The following is a 17,383-nucleotide window of genomic DNA, read 5'->3' as shown; positions in this document are numbered from 1 at the left end:
TCTCATCAGTTTAAGAACCCTTACAAATTTAGTATGATATCTATCTGTCCCTGCCTCCATTTCAAGACCAGATTGAGACTAAAACCTCAGTGATATAAACAATGCTTTCCCAAATGCCACAATCCTCCATTCTGACAGTACTACCTATTTAGGTTGTTTTATTCCAACACACTCCTACCTCCTCCTCTGTTTACCTAACTGATGGGATTTATAATGTCCCTACGGGGAAGATTCCTTATTTGCTAGGTTTAAGAAGAAATGGCTTGTTTGGTATATGTGAGTAAAGTAAATTGTACTGGTTCCTTTGCTGCTAATACTTGGTGGTTCTCTCAGGGCTGGGTTGTAAAGCTTAGATACACAATTTACAGCCAATTACCTTGATTTCAGATGAGTCACATGAAAGCAAGATTGAACTCTAATAGTACCCTCACCTCCAGCATTTCACATACCTCTTCCTGATTTCTTACTATCTAGGGACATGCATATATCATTTTTCCATTTACTACACAGAATGACACGTAAGAGTTCTTGTCACATGAAACTCCATGACTTTCCTTTTTTAGCTTCTCTTAAAGCTCTCAGACAGGTGAGAGAATGTGTTAGGAGGGGAGAAACAGCCTCTTCTTTATTTTTTATAAGAACTCCAGCAAATCTCTTAATAGGCTTCTCTACTGCACTGTTGGCCAGTAAAGTGAAGAGCTAAGGCCAGTTATTAGGTAATTCAAGCAAAAACAGCCTTTCTGCATGGATTTTCCAGATATTTCACAATGTTCAGCCTGTGCCTTGACCTAGTGTACCAGGGTGTCCAAGGAAGATCAAGGATGCTATTCTTTCCAGCAAGTCCATCATTATTCTTCATTTGGCTTTCCCCCCATTTCCCATGTGCTTAGATTGCATTTTTTTCTTTCACTGAGATTCAAAGAACATCCAAATACATTGTGGGTTCTTCAGAGAAAGAAGGACTGACCCTTCTCAAAGCAAAAATTTTATTAATTAAATACAAAGAAACTGATTCATTTATCTAAAATGAAAAAAAAAAAATAAAAGAACTCTAGCTTTCTCTTTTGGTGGTTCTATCCCCACCCTACCCTTCAATAATGCTTATGTAATTTCAGTGCCATTAAGAAAATTAATTTCAATTTTCCACCAGCATCATGTCTTGGTTACTTAGTTTGATGTATAGGGAATTTTTAGGTCAGACAAAGATGTAAAAAGGAAATATGAAAGTGGGCTCCAAAGCTGAATATGAATGATCTTTAAATTATCTGCATATGTGTTCATTAGGAGAGATGATCAGCATATGTAAAAAGAGCAATATAATAACACCTTTGCATGTGGCCTTTTTATTCTAAAACTGCCCTAATGATACACTTCTTGTTCTTCCACTTTCTACCTCCCTCAGTACCCAAATGCCACTAAGTCTGACTGACTTGTATAAAAATATGAGTATAGGTATTACTATTACTTTTCAGATTATACCATAACACTTTTTTATACTTTGAAGAGATTTTATTTCAAGAGTACAGCCTTATGTAGGCTGAGTAAATTTTTTTCCAATGATCATCACTATGATGAGTTATCCATAAATCCCTACTCTCTCATACCTCATTGTGGTATGAAAGTGATCCTGGGTTTTCAATTTTTATGTTAACAGAGCACAATCTTTTATGGTTTCTACAATGTTAAAAAAAGGCTTTGACTATGGTTCTTGCAACAGCATATACCTGCTTTTCAAGGATCATCCTAATTAAGGACAGAGATATTCAACATGAATAGATTGCCCAATTAATGATGAATTTCTTGGCCATTACCTATGAAATAATTCAAACTGATACTGAGACTTATATGGCCCCTTCTTACTTTTGTACTGAAAGTGGCAAACTACTGGAAAAAGACAATATGGGTATTAAGAATCATATCATTAACATCTATAAATATCAACTTGTGAGGCTGTTGTCCAACCACTAAGGAATGAGTATACTACTTGGGGAATTTAATTTTATCAATCTTGACATTTTCACTATATTTTAAATAAGACCAGAAGACAGAAAGAAATCACAATGAAATTGAAAAATGATGCACAGGTTTTACTTGGAGAGGCAAATGAAGGGACTGAAAAATGTGGCTGTCTTATTCAGCCAAAGGCAATAAAAAATAAAATTTGTAGGACATTTGATCATCTTGAATTTGTAGACATTTGATCATCATTGTAGTACTTGAAAAAAGTAGTTGTCAAAAACAACATGCAGGATGAATATGCAGAGAAAGTTTACAAAGAAATTTTAAGATCCTCCACATTAAATCAACATATTATTTGATGCTCAGTGCCTTCAATGAAAAGATGGGCATAAATGAATATGACCAAACACTAATGATAACATATTTCAGTAGTAAGGAAAGATAGAAGACAAATATAGAAAAGCCTCTTGCTTATTCATTGTGAATAATTCCTTTGAGAAAATAATTTTTTAAATCACTGTATATGATGAACTCTACACAGGAATAAGAAATGGAATTGTGACTCTTTTGCTATAACTCCCAGGTAAAGAAATTCCCTTTAATGAACAAGTGGGCATCTTCTCTCCAATTTACAGTCTTAGAGAGTTGTCTAGGGCACTGAGAAGTTAAATAACTTGCCAAAGGTTACATAGCCTGTATCAATCCCAGCAGGACTTAAACCTATTAGGTAATCTCTTTATGCCTTATGCTATACTACCTTTCTGAACACTGAATAATGTCATAGAATTGTGATATGTATAGACTGAAGTTCATTTTCATAAAGGAATTAGTCCTGAATTTGTTGCTTGCATTTGGCAATGATACCAACTTATTGTAACTAATATCAAAGAAAGTTGAAAGAATAAAAATAAGAGACCCAGTATGCAATTAAACCAATTTTAATCTAAATTAATTAAACATGTTATTGTTGCCAAAACTGGGAAATAGATGGAGGAATGGATATCAACACTGAATAAAACACTTTCTTATAGAAATTTCATTGACATAAATCAACTGCTTCCATGAAGAGAACATATTTTAGTCAACAAATACTTGACTTATTGACTGGATGGCAAATCTGCAGAATAATGACGCCAAAGACAATATAAGTTTAGAATATAAACTCAATTTAAAATCTTACAGAGAAGGATATGTTGGAAAATTATGAGCAGCATTGCAGTAAGAAATGATGAAGAGGGAAAACAGCTTTGAGAAAACTTCATAAAAACCCCCTCTTATGCGTAAAATTATTTAGGGATAAAACTAGAAAGATGACAACAAACATGAAATACCGAAAAGATTTGCAAGGATTTTAATGATGTTCTTTTCAACATCAAGGATAGTGAATTTCCATCACTTATACCATACTCCTCATTGTGCTTATAGAAAAAGTAGAAATAAAAATGAAAAAAACAAGGATGGGAAAAATAAATGGATTGTACCAAGGATATACAAACTATAGGTCTTTTGGTCTTAGATCATTTTTTTTTTTTTTTATCAGATGACTAACACTATGGAATTCATTAACATCCACAGGATGGTTTGGCACATATAGATCTAATAACTGTAACTGCCATTAATTTACAATGGGACTTCAACTCAGTTGTGCAAGTATTCTATGCCTCTATTTCCCAGTTATGACTAAATACCGATCAATTTAATCGAGTTGGGAAGGATTGGGAAGAAGAGAGAATAAGAATATTCTTAAAGGAATTTGCAAATATAAACAGGCTAAATTGTTATTACATGCTTGGCTAAACAAAGATGGTAACAACAGCTGGGAGAAGGCAGGAAGAAAAGATGAAAAAGAAGATTCAAGTCAGCTCAGCTGCATTTTGCCAGTCTGCGTGATTAGCCAAGAAGATTTGTGGCTGGAGGGACAAATATCTCAGAGAAACAGATGCACAGTTATCTCTATCCTGTCAGCACTGATTTCATCTTTGAGACACATTCCAGTAAAACTTGCATTCCACTAAGAAGATTAACTTCCTAGTTCTTATCTGATCTCCACATTCAAAGGACATTTCATAACCAAACTATAGCCAAATAGGCTCTCTTCATGGTAAAATACCTGATACCTTTGCAATGAACATGATTATTTTTTTCCCATTAAAACCAATTCTTTATTAAATAGACTGAAAATAGACAAGGATGAATCAGGAAAATAAGGGAAGAATAAATTTAAAGCTTTTTGGAGGAGAAAAAAGGCTAGAAAACTTCTTCTGGACACATGGGTTGATGATTTGCAAATCTATTTCTATCAATGCCAATTTGTAGCCGAAAGGTATTTACAAGTTATGTTTTAAGTGTTATTATCTGCCCAAATAGTCAGGCAGAAAGTACAAGTAGTGAAACCATTACCTGATTTCAGTTTTAATCATGGATGTTTTTAAGGGGGAAAAGAAGGAAGATGATGAGAAAAAAAGCATATTGTGAAATGAAGAAAGATAAATTGAAAGGCCTAAGCTCTACTCTTGAGTGCTATTTTAAATGGCTCTTCCAAAGCTCATATTTATTTACAATATGGAGTGAAATTTGAAAAAGTAATTTGACAAAGAATTGACAATGCATGTACCATTATATATCTATAATCCCTCAACTGTCCAGGAAGGAAAAGATACAAGAAAATGCACTATCATGATAAGTTATTGAGACAGTATTTGCTAAGAAAAGTAGAAATCTAAAATGGGCAATTTCCAAATTTTCTGTTTTTTATTCTCTCTTTAGCCCCCACATAAAATTCACATATCCACAAAAATGATAATTTAAAAAGCAATTATAGCCAAAATAAGCAAGTAAGCAATAAGCATTTAGGGAGCTCCTCTTACAAGCTAGGCAGAGAATAAGCCAAAGATAATCTCTAAATGATGATATATATTCTCTCTATGTACTACCCATATTATATTTAACTAATTCGTAATGAAAACATTCTTTCTTCACTGCCAGAAAAAAAATCTCCATCTTAACGGTAGAAATTTGGACTCAGCTCAGTCTGTTCCTTAAAAAAGAAGCATCAATATTATTCACTCCAACAAGCTTTAGTGAGGCCCTTTCTAAGTGCCAGACATGGTTTTAGACACTAGGATGTGATGATGACAATGTCTCAGTCCCTCTTCTCAAAGACATCACAATCTATCTTGGGGAAACTACACAAGCACACAAATAAGTAAATAAATATACATTCAAAGGAATTTGGGAGTGGAAAAGGCACAATTCAGGGGATCAGGATAAATCTCATACAGGAAATGGCATTTGAATTTGGCCTTGGAGGCAGTCAAAAAATTTCAGATGGAGGAGAGATGGGAGAAAATTAGAGACATGACAAACAGTTGTGCAAAGGTATTGAGATAGGAGATTGAATACTGCTGTTTGAAGAACAGCAAATGGGAGTGGGTCACCATTGTAAAAGTTGTCATGCAAGATAAAACATAATTCAGCTCAGTCCTTAATTGCATTAGTTCTTGCTAGCTTGAAATTAAAACTTTGCACCAACCACAGTTTCCATCAGAGTCCCAGATATGTTTAATCTAATCAAAAAGTCAATATATTCTCATCTGTTCATATATTTGGTCTTAAATATTTGGGATAAATGACTGTCTTAATCAGCCAATGCATTGCTTCCTCAATAGTCCAATACCTGAAGAGTGATTCACTTCTGCTTTTCTAGGACAATTAAGTAATTATAGTACATATGGTGCCAGACCTGGAGTTACAAAGATCTGAGTTCAAATGTGATCTCAGAAACTTATTAGCTCTGGGCAAGTCACTTAAATTCTGACTCCATTTCCTCATTGGTAAAATGGAGATAATAATAGCACTTATCTCCCAGGGTTGTTGTAAGGATCAAATGAGATAATATTTATAAAGGACTTAGTTGATCCTGGAACATAGAAAGTGCTATAATAAGTGCTATTATATTTCCTCACCTTCTTTTTGAACTTCTATGCATATAACCAAATGCCACAAAGGCAACAACTCCTGAGGTGAGGAAGCAACTAGGTAGGAATTATTTATACTTACTAAAGAGATGTATTCCTGGAGGATTTGCAGAAGAATTTCTCTAGATAGAGTAAGCTGTTCTAATATCCTTAAGTATTTCATTAAAGGCAGTGATTTATTTGATGTAGAGTAATGAGAAAGATGAGGCAGATGAGAAAAAAAAATGAAAAGGAAGCTCAAGTTTCAGCATCCAATGGAAGACAATTCAGAAATTAGTAGTTTTTCTAAATGAAAACAACATTCTTTGTATTAGAAATTCTAGCTTTGGCAATAAGAGTGGAGAAAGAGATTAAAGGAATTAGAGTAGGTAATGAGGAAACCAAATTATCACTCTCTGCTGATATGATGGAAAACCCCAGAGATTCTACTAAAACACTATTAGAAATAATCACATGGGAGGCAGCTAGGTGGCGCAGTGGTCTCAGACACTTAACACTTCCTAGCTATGTGACCCTGGGCAAGTCACTTAACCCCAGCCTCAAAAAAAAAAAAAAAAAAAAAAAAGAAAAGAAAAGGAAAGAAAAAAAAAGAAAAGAAAGAAATAATCCACACCTTTAGCAAAGTTGCAGGATACAAAATAAACCCACATAAATCATCAGCATTCTTATATATCACTAACAAAATTCAACAGAGTTACAAAGAGAAATTCCATTTAAAGTAACTACCGATAGTATAAAATATTTAAAAAATCTATCTGCCAAGAAAAAATCAGAAACTATATGAGCAAAACTACAAAACACTTTCCACACAGATAAAGTCAGATCTAAGCAATTGGAAAAATATTAAATGCTCCTGGATAGGGTGAGCAAATATAATAAAATGACAATAGTACCTAAACTATTTATTTAGCCCTATACCAATCAGACTCCAAAAAACTATTTTAATGACCTAGAAAAAAATAACAACAAAGTTCATATGGAAAAAATAAAAGGTCAAGAATTTCAAGGGAATGAATGAAAAAAAAAAAATCAAATGAAGGTGGCCTAGCTGTACCAGATCTAAAATTATATTATAAAGCAGCAGTTACCAAAATCATTTGACATTGGCTAAGAAATAGACTAGTTGATCAGTGGAATAGGTTAGGTTCAAAGGACAAAACAGTCAATAACTTTAATAATCTAGTGTGTGACAAACCCAAAGACCTCAGCTTTTGGGATAAGAACTTACTGTTTGACAAAAATTGCTGGGAAAATTGGAAATTAGTATGGCAGAAACTAGGCATTGACTCACTTAACACCATACATCAAGATAAGGTCAAAATGGGTTCATGACCTACTTATAAAGAATGAGATTATAAATAGAAGAACATAAGATAGTTTATCTCTCAGACCTGTGGAAGAGGAAGGAATCTGTGACCAAAGAAGAACTAGAGATCATTATTGATCACAAAATAGAAAATTCTGATTAAATTAAATTGAAAAGATTTTGTACAAACAAAACTAATGCAGACAAGATTAGAAGGGAAGCAATAAACTGGGAAAACATTTTTACAGTCAAAGGTTCTGATAAAGGCCTCATTTCCAAATATATAGAGAGAATTAAATCTAATTTATAAGAAATCAAGCCATTCTCCAATTGATAAATAGTCAAAAAATACGAATAGACAATTCTCAGATGAAGAAATTGAAACAACTTCTAGCCATATGAAAAGATGCTCCAAGTCATTATTAATCAGAGAAATGCAAATTAAGACAATTCTGAGATATCACTACACACCTGTCAGATTGGCTAGAATGACAGGGAAAGATAATGCAGAATGTTGGAGGGGATGTGGGAAAACTGGGACACTGATACATTGTTGGTGGAATTGTGAATACATCCAGCCATTCTGGATAGCAATTTGGAACTATGCTCAAAAAGTTATCCAACTGTGCCCAGCAGTAACATTCCAATGGGAATGTGGAAGTTGATATACAGTGTGCAAATACAGAAACACAGCTATGTACAAACCAAGTCTCTGCTTTGAAAAGGAAGAACAATGAAAGTAAGAGAATTAATCCTTTACCAAGAATGTGTAATAATCAGGATTAGATTAGTGTGGCAAAAGAAATCACAGTGGATGGAGTAGGGGATTTGAAATCAGGAAGATAGAACTTCTCTTTCTGCTTTAAGCATTTACTTGCTTGTAATACTTGACAAATCATTTGACTTTTCTCAGATTCAGTTTCCTCATCTATAAAATGGGTATAATGATAGCAGCAACCTTTACAATATTGAATGGATAAGATAAGATGCACTTAACAAATCTCAAACAAAACTTAAATGTTAACTATCATCATAATTATTAATAGAAAAATTAGGAATTGGACTGTTGCATTAAGAGAAGGTAACATCCCATTTCCTGAAGAGGATATATATATGTATTTGTGTGTGTATGTATATATGTTACATATATATATATATATATATATATATATATATATATATATATATATATATATATATATATATATATATGTATATATGTAGTGCTTTAAGGTTTTGCAAGTCACTTTATATACAGGATCTCATTTTAAACATCACAACATCCTGTGAAATAGGTACTGCAAATATTATTATAGGTTTACCAATAAAGAAAATGAGTCTCAGAAAAAATAAGGGATATGTCCATGTTCACAAAGTAAATAAGTACCAAAGGCATAATTTTAACCCCATCCAAGATCAGCATACTTCTGGATACTTTTCCAGACTGTCTTATCCATAGACAGAATTCATGAAATTCTAAAAATTCCAAATGTAGAAGAAAGCTTGGAAGTCCATCCACTCCAATCCCTACATTTTACAAAGAGAGGCTAAAAAATAAAGCTTGGAGGTGGTTAAATGGCTTGCTTGTTGTCACTTAGCTATTGCCAGAAATGGGTCTGAGATGAATTTCCCTGTTCCAAATATGGGACTTTGCCACTAAACCAAAGCAGGATTTTTATTGTTTGACTTTAATTTCTGTAGCTATGGCTACTCTATGATAATTATGAATTAAAATTCATGCTGAATCTAGGTTAAGAAATAAATCTTTAAAGTCATAAACCTCTTCATGATTTTTCTTGTATTACTAACATTAATCCTATAGCAAAGGGCCATAGGGAGAAAATTATCCTGAAATGTAAGTAATCATAATACCACCTGAAAACTAACACACTGGCCCTATTTAATATTAGGAGGCAAAAGTATTTTAGCTGCTCCCATTAAGATCCCTGGCAGAGGAATAATTAAAATGAAATCTCTTTTTTGCCTCAAGGGTGTGACAGTGCTATCTGTGTCAATGTAATAATTAGTTTTAAATTTTCTGCCCCCCCTCCCACTTTCTCCCTTTTGACACAATGGAATCACTGAGAGTCTTCATTTACTTACCATGTATGATCTTGTCTCACCAGTTGATACCAGGGCATATAGTAACATATAGTAGTGAATTGCAATTCACTAAGATTCTCCCATGGTTCTCCTCTGAGCATCACTGGAGTATACTCTAGGCCTCATGTTTAGTCTCATCGTCTAAACTACAGTTGCTTCAGAGTATTATTTATGTATCTTTCTGTAACCTGGGAGAACTAAACACTAATCCAAAGGTAACAAATTAGGGTGAGTTTATAGGAATCATAGAGGTAAAACAATCTGTTTAGAATTCAATAGTAAGTGATCCTGACTGCAAAATGTATCATAAACCTACTCTTGCTTTATGAGAATGGTGTGAATGAACATATATAAATGTAACAGACTTGTTTTCATTAATATCATGCTCTAACCAACCAAGATAATTTTCCCATTACATAAAGACCCATATCCACAGATTTAAAAAGGCCTGAAAGAAATAAAGTATTACTGAGTCAAATGAGAATGGTAATAAAACTGATAAATCCTAGAATTACACTTTTTCATCCTTTTAATCAGGCAAATTCATCCTTCTCATCACCTGCTAAGCCTAAAAGGGCTGGGAAAATTTTTGCAGACAAATAAATTTATAAGTTATAAAATACTATTGAGCATAATGATATATTGCATAAAATTACAATCTGGTTGAAGAAGATTCAGGTGGGCAGAAGTTCCTTTTGTGGTTCCTATTGGGCCTTTATTCAATTAACTTGGATAAAAATGTATTGTGCCTAATGGGTTAATATGTGCAAAAAATTATTCTCAATACTTGGAAATACAAAGTATGACAATTAGGTCATAATCCTTCCCTCCATCACCACCATTATCACCACCACCACCACCATCATCATAATTATCATCATTAATAATAATTATCATAATACCTAGAACTTTAAGGTTTATAAGAATCTTTACATATTTTATTTCATTTGATCCTCACAATAATACTGTGGGGTAGATGCTATTTTATTTCAATTGCAATAGTTGAGATAAGTAAAGGGACTTACCCAAGGTCATAGAACTAGTAAGTACAAAAAAGTCATGGAACATGTCATTGAAGAGGTGGTATTTCAGTTGGGTTTTAAAGATTAGACAAATATCCAATAGGCAGAAATGAAGAAAAATAAAGTATTCCAAACATAGGGACAGTGTGAGCAGAAGAAAATAGACAGGAGAGTAAAGGACATAGTTCCAAGGTGGTAGAAAGATGATGGTAATGAATGATTCATTTTGTCTTAACTGCATAAAACAGAGTAGTATAAAAAAGAGTTTAAAAAGCAAAGTGATATCAGGTTTTGGAAGGATTTAAATTCAAGTCAAAGGAGACCAAATTAATTCAGGAGGCAATAGGACATTACTGAAGTTTTTGAGCAGTTTTGAAAGAAGAAGTAAAAATAGAAGACTTTTAAGAATGCTCTTATTTCAAAAGTTCAGGTGAGTAATATTGGGGGCCTGTACTATGGCTATGGTCAGGTGAATACAGAATAGAGTGCACATGGAAAATGTTTTACAATAACATTTAATCTTTTCTCTATGGGGAGATAAAATATGTGAAGAGTGAAGATTCTTAGAAATTTTAAAGTGCAAGTTAAAGTGAACAATGAACCCTTCTCAAGGTGTACAAGTGTGTACAGGTAGAAGTATCAGGACTTGCTATCCTATTAGATTACATATGCGAGGATAGGGAAAGAGTAAATGATAAACAAGTTCCTTTAGTAAAGTGTTATGATGTCTCAAAGTTGAGGCATTTGGGGCCCTTTCTACATCCTGCATGCTGCAAATTAAGCCAGTTGCCTTCCTCATAGAATTTAGCAGAATATCTCTAGACACTTAAACATAAATGATTTGGAGATAGAGCATAGATCATAGGTGAAAGTAACTCCAATGTTTTTTACAAGTTTCTTTTTCTTTTATAAATGAGGAAACTGAGGCCCAAATGACTTGAGATGAGATCACAGAGGTAGGAAGTATGGCATCATGGTTAAAGTGAGGGTCCTTTCACTGTACTACTTTTGTCAATAGGCACATGAATAACGCTCCTGTTAAAAGAGCTGGATCAGAAGAAAAGGTGAAGGCATGGCTCAGAAATGCTGACTTGCATATTCTAGTAAAACTGTTAGGCTGGTATATGTGGGTTTGGAGCTGAGAAAAAGGCAGGGTGGGAAATAGAGATGTGAATGTGATCTGCATCAGGTGATGGATGAACGCTTGGAGAGAGTGAACTGGCCAAGAAAGAGAAGGAAGAAGATCAAACACATATCCAAGAGGGAGTAAGGAGTAAGTCACCCTTAACTCACTTTGAAGCTACCTGGAAATGGGGGGGGGAAGGTAAGGAGGGCACTGGATGGTCAGCATCTCACAAGACAGGGGATAGACATGCAACTGCATGTGGCTTATGAGGAAACTCCTTCTATCAAAGCAAGTGTACATGCTCTGTGACTTAAGAGTCTTAGACAATTGCCCAGAGAACAGAGTGGCTAATTGACTTGCCTGGACAAGCCAGTATCTGTAAGAAACAGGACATGAACCCAGGATTTTTTGTCTTGGAGTCCAATTCTCTAACCACTAAACTACCCTGCTACTATGTCATACATACATACATTGTAAAATGACTCCTATCTTTAATACTGAGAAAGATAGATAGATAAACAAGAAGACAAAGTTAGTTAAATAGACAGAAAGATAGGTATGTAGATAAATAATCAGACAGAAAGGTAGATAGGCAGACATCACACAGAGAGAATGAAAGGTAGATAGATAGATATAAAAAGTTAGATGAATAGAAAATTAGAGCAAGAGAAAGAAAGAAAGCAAGAGAGAAAAAGAGAAATAAAGAGAGGAAAGGAAAGGGAGAAAGGGAGAGAAAGGGAGAAAGAGAGAAAGGAAGGGAGGGAGGAAGGGAGGGAGGGAAAGAAAGAGGAAGGAAGGAAGGCTGGGAAGGAGGGAGGGAAGGAGGAAGGGAGAGAAGAAGGGAGGGAAGATGGGAGGGAGGGTGGGAGGGAGGGAAGGGAGGAGAAAAACAAACAAAGAAACAAAGCTTGAAAGAAAGAAATTAGATGGACAGAAAGTTAGATAGTTAGACAGACAGATAAAGTTAGATAGCTAGCTAGATAGACAGACAACAAACATAGAGAAACAGAGACATAGAGACAGACACAGGCAGACAGACAGACAGACAGACAGATGCAGAGTAATAAGAGATTGAGAAGGGGGAATACATGCAAAGTCATTTTCTCCTGGTTGATATCTCTGAATCCAAGTGAAAGCAATGACCAAGACATATATTCCCAGCAAGATACAGAAAACCCTTACGGTAGCATGTGTGAGTGGCTGAAGTCATTCTTCTCAGAGGCATCAAAGTGCGGTGATATTTTCCCCAGCCCACTGTCACTCAGCATGCGTTTTCGGAGAGCTGGGTTCCACCAATCTGACATCCTTGGGGAAGAAAAGGACAGAAAGTCATGTCTTTTAAATTAGCTTCTGATCTGTAACACTTAATCTGTCCTCTCTCTAACCCCAAGGCTAGGTAATTTAGCCTAAGCTAGAAACTAATGTATTGAAGTTAGAAGCAATCAATGAAATATGCTCCTCCCTCTTTCCCTCCTTCTTTCTTCTTTCTTTCATTCTTTTATTCTTCCTTCCCATTTTTCCTTTTTTCTCCCTCCTTTCTTTCTTTCTTTCTTTCTTTCTTTCTTTCTTTCTTTCTTTCTTTCTTTCTTTCTTTCTTTCTTTCTTTCTTTTTCTTTCTTTCTTTCTTTCTTTCTTTCTTTCTTTCTCTCTCTCTCTCTCTCTCTTTCTTTCTTTCTTTCTTTCTTTCTTTCTTTCTTTCTTTCTTTCTTTCTTTCTTTCTTTCTTTCTTTCTTTCTTTCCTTCCTTCCTTCCTTCCTTATCTCTCTTTCTTTCTTTCTTTCTTTCTTTCTTTCTTTCTTTCTTTCTTTCTTTCTTTCTTTCTTTCTTTCTTTCTTTCTTTCTTTCTTTCTTTCTTTTCTTCCTTCCTTCCTTCCTTATCTCCTTCTTTCTTTCCTTCCTTTCTTTAATCACTATAATTATCCTAGCTGCCCTCTTAATAAATTTCTTACTCTATTCTTTATAAGTACCTGGGATCCTTACACTCCATTGCTCCCTAAGAAAGAATATATTTTTGCCTCATTCTCTTTTCTCTTCTTTTTTGATACCATGTCTGAAGATGTTCTTTACTAAAAAAAATATATATACTTCCTAGCTAGACTAAGCTATCTCAATATGTACTATATTGCCCTTTTTGGTGCTTAAAGTTATCAGACGAAAAGCCAAAGTTACCACAGACACTAGCCACCATGGTTGTTTCTCTTCACTGATCTCATCTATTAAAAAGTGCTCACTTACCCAGAAGCTTGCTCCACCACCAGATCAGGCATCCCTGGTGGTGTCCCTGCTTGCTGTGATACCACCATATCTGGATCCAGGATAAAAATCTCATCTTGTGAAATTTCCATCACAAAGTGCAAATGTTCCTAAAGAATATTATCATTAATATTATTATCCCTGTTACTATTACTGTTGATGTTAAAATAACAAAATGGATATTTATAAAGTTGCCTTAAAATTTACAAAGTACCTTATACATATCATTTTATTTTAGCCTCACAATAGCCTTATATAGAAAGTGTTTCATTTTCTAGTTGAAGAATGTAACTCTGAGAAACTAAGTGACTCTCCCATGATCATGCAGTTACTAAATGTCTAAGGCCGGTCTTGTTGACTAAGTTTAGAAGAGAAGAAAACCTAGTCTGTCAGAGTGCATATGGAATGGACCAAAACCACCATGTGGATTAAGACATAAATAATTAACTTGGAAAGGGAAAATAGATGGTAAGTAGATTAAAGTGCTGGGCCTAAAATCAGGAAATTCATTTTCCTGAATTTAAATCTAGCCTAGAGATACTTCCTAACTGTGTGATTCTGGGCAAGTCATTTAATCCTATTTATCTTAGTTCTTCATATGTAAAATGAGCTGGAGAAAGAAAAGAAACAATACACCAAGATCTTTACAAAAAAATCCCCAAATGTAGTCACAAAGATTCAGACATGACTGAAATAACTAAAGAACAAAGGATCTTGGAGAAACAATTAAGAATTATGAGTATCAGGGTATAGTACATGTCAAATAGTCATTTAAGTCCTAGTCCACCTGAACTCTAAGTCCAGGAAGACCTTGGGTACAGTTCTGGATTTTAAAAAAGTCTTGCCTATCAGAAATGGCAACTGTGGATCTGAATCATACATGATCATCCTGGGCCTGAGGAGTCAGAGGGTAATAGGTTTGTTCTGAAACTTCCCTTGAGGTTTTGGCCTACTGACTGCTGAAGGAATATAGGGCAAATAATTTTTTTAATTAATTTTATGATTATAACATTTTTTGACAGTACATATGCATAGGTAATTTTTTTTTTTTTACAGCATTATCCCTTGCATTCCCTTCTGTTCCAAATTTTCCCTTCCTTCCCTCCATCCCCTTCCCTAGATGGCAAGCATTCATAGGGCAAATAAATTGAGAGATCAAGAAATAGCAAATATTTTATCCCCTTCAGAATCTCTTGGGGAATCAGAAGTAGCATCATCTACTCCAAATTTCTCTGTAGTACAATTCATTTTATAGTGTTAGGCTGAGAGAATAAGAATTATGCTTTCACAAACACCATTTCACAACACCATTAAGCTAGCATTACTTCAAAACTGTGGATCACCACTCCCTGAACTTAATTACAATAGGATAGAACTTGTATAGAATCTATCTCAAAGGAATGCCTATCTCACTTATCTAAACTTTCAAAGCCTAATCCATGTAAGCCAAGAAGCTGAAAGCTCCATTAATAGTGATGAAGTTCTGACTATTTTTAATACTGTTTTTTCATTAGGCTTTCTTAAGAATCTATGGTTTCCAATTAACTAAAGAAATCTCGTCATAAATAATGATATTCTTTTGTGTCGGCAACCAAAAAAAAAAAAAAAAAAATATATATATATATATATATATATATATATATATATATATATATATATATATATATATATATATATATATATATACACTTAGGAGAAGGTAGATTTTGGCTGGAAAGCATTAAGTCAGATGGAGCCACTTAAAATGTTCTATAAAGGCTATAAAGCCAAAGATTTTTTTTTAACATATCTGCAATACTAGTCTGCAAAGGAATTAATTATTAGTTCACATTCCTGACTAGTATATCATTCCAGAACATCCACAGTTTTTCAGAATTTTTATAGGAAGAGACAGGAAAAAAATGTATTTACAGATAAGAAATCATCATTTTACACTGAGGCAAACTCACCTGAGCTCTGTCTATTCGATAAAAACGATCAGCAGAAGTAGCTAGGAAAGAAACCGACAATGAAGAGTCACATTACAAGGAAACTCTGATCTCTACTAAATCTACAGTTAGCAGACTCAGACTGCTTCAGAATCTGAGGGAGATTACATTTGGAGGGAGGCTCTCAGACAGTCTAGTTTGAAAGTTCAGTGTCATGGGGAAGGGATTCTCAGTTACTAGAACTATTTGGAAAGGTTAAACCAAGGCTTTGCTATTATAGCTAGTATGAAACAAGAATAGAGGGAGGCTCTTTAAATCTGAAACTCTAGGATCATTTTCACCAAGGCCTGTACATATCCATACTTCAAGGGCGTTAGGATTGTGGATTAGAATTCAGCTGCGTGATACAGTAGAGTGCTACATTTGGAGCAAGGAATACCTGACTTTAAATTTCACCTGTTAAACAAGAATAATAATGGAGTTATTATACTATCTCATAAGGTTGTTATGAAAATAAAATGAGATAATATATACAAAATGTTTTGTAAACCTTACTCTACTCTATAAATGGCAATATTACTATCCCTTTTGCTGTGATATTTTTATCCATATCTTACTAAAAATCTTCCACAAAGGACCTACCCAATGGGCTAGAGAGCTTCCTTTAAAAGGGCCAGTATATGATAAGACATAAATGTCAAAGGACATTGGACTAGGATTTCTTCAATGACATACACTAGGCCACAGGATTAGGGTTTCTAGAAGTTGCAGTGTAGACTTCTGGTTGGTTATTCATATACTAAGTGAATAACAGTCCTCCTTATTTGCATTTCTATCCATGTGGGCCTCAAGCATAACCACTACAGTATAGGAAGCCAGATTGAAGTACTCAAGATCAGGCAGGGAAGATTCAATCTTGGAAAGTACTTATTAAAAATCAATAAAGTTTTATCTTTTATACAGCAGAAGCCCACATAACAAAAGAGGCATGATGAAACTTTTAATTGGTAGAATTAGTTTCTGTTAAAACCAAACAGCTTCATCAGTATCCTGCATTCAATTTTTTTCTCAATTTATTTGCAAAGTATCTTGGTTGGTTAAAAAAAAAAAATGCACAACACATTTCTCTAATATGCTCATTTATTCCTCTGTGATAGATCAATAGACTACCAAGGATTCAGGAATATTCTGTGCTTTCTTTCAGCCTTACCCCTTCCCATCTCAGCCCTTAGTAAATCTGGGGATTTAATTCTATTCTTATGTTATTATGAAGGAAGGAAATTATTTTGAATAATTTCTTAGTCAGGGAGCCTCAGATGTCCTATTTGGGCAAATCTACATACTAGTTTGAAACATGGAGTAATATCAACAATACTTAGCATTTTCATGAGCTTTGAGATTTGTAATGTACTTTCCATATAATTTCATTTGATACTCCAGTATTCCTGTGAGGTAAGTGCTAACATCATTATTATTATTCTAATTTTTCAGATGAGGAAATTGAAATTCAGAGATGTTGAGTGAATTATTTGAGATTCCATGGCTTTTAAGCTTCTGAGACAAGACTTAAACTCAGGCTTTCCTAATTCCAACTCCAAAAATACATTCACTACACAGGTAGTACCAAACTTGAAGCTGGCTAGTGCAAGAAGCCATAAAATTCCCAAGTGATCCAATTGTAATTGAAAAATAATTGACAAAAAAATTAA

General features: G+C 34.2%; 1 protein-coding gene across 1 annotated transcript in view; it reads right to left on the bottom strand.

The window, feature by feature from the left end:
• Positions 1 to 17,383, bottom strand: part of DGKI (diacylglycerol kinase iota) — a 570,574-nt gene that overhangs the window by 86,308 nt on the left and 466,883 nt on the right. Inside the window, 3 exon segments of the mRNA XM_074267817.1 lie at positions 12,676 to 12,798; positions 13,729 to 13,856; positions 15,696 to 15,736. Of these exon segments, the coding sequence (XP_074123918.1) occupies positions 12,676 to 12,798; positions 13,729 to 13,856; positions 15,696 to 15,736 (292 nt within the window).

The sequence above is a fragment of the Sminthopsis crassicaudata genome, chromosome 5 (genome assembly GCF_048593235.1).
Source record: "Sminthopsis crassicaudata isolate SCR6 chromosome 5, ASM4859323v1, whole genome shotgun sequence".
Lineage (NCBI taxonomy): Eukaryota > Metazoa > Chordata > Mammalia > Dasyuromorphia > Dasyuridae > Sminthopsis > Sminthopsis crassicaudata.
The sequence above is the reverse complement of the archived record's forward strand: the minus strand, read 5'-3'. Positions and strand labels throughout refer to the sequence as shown.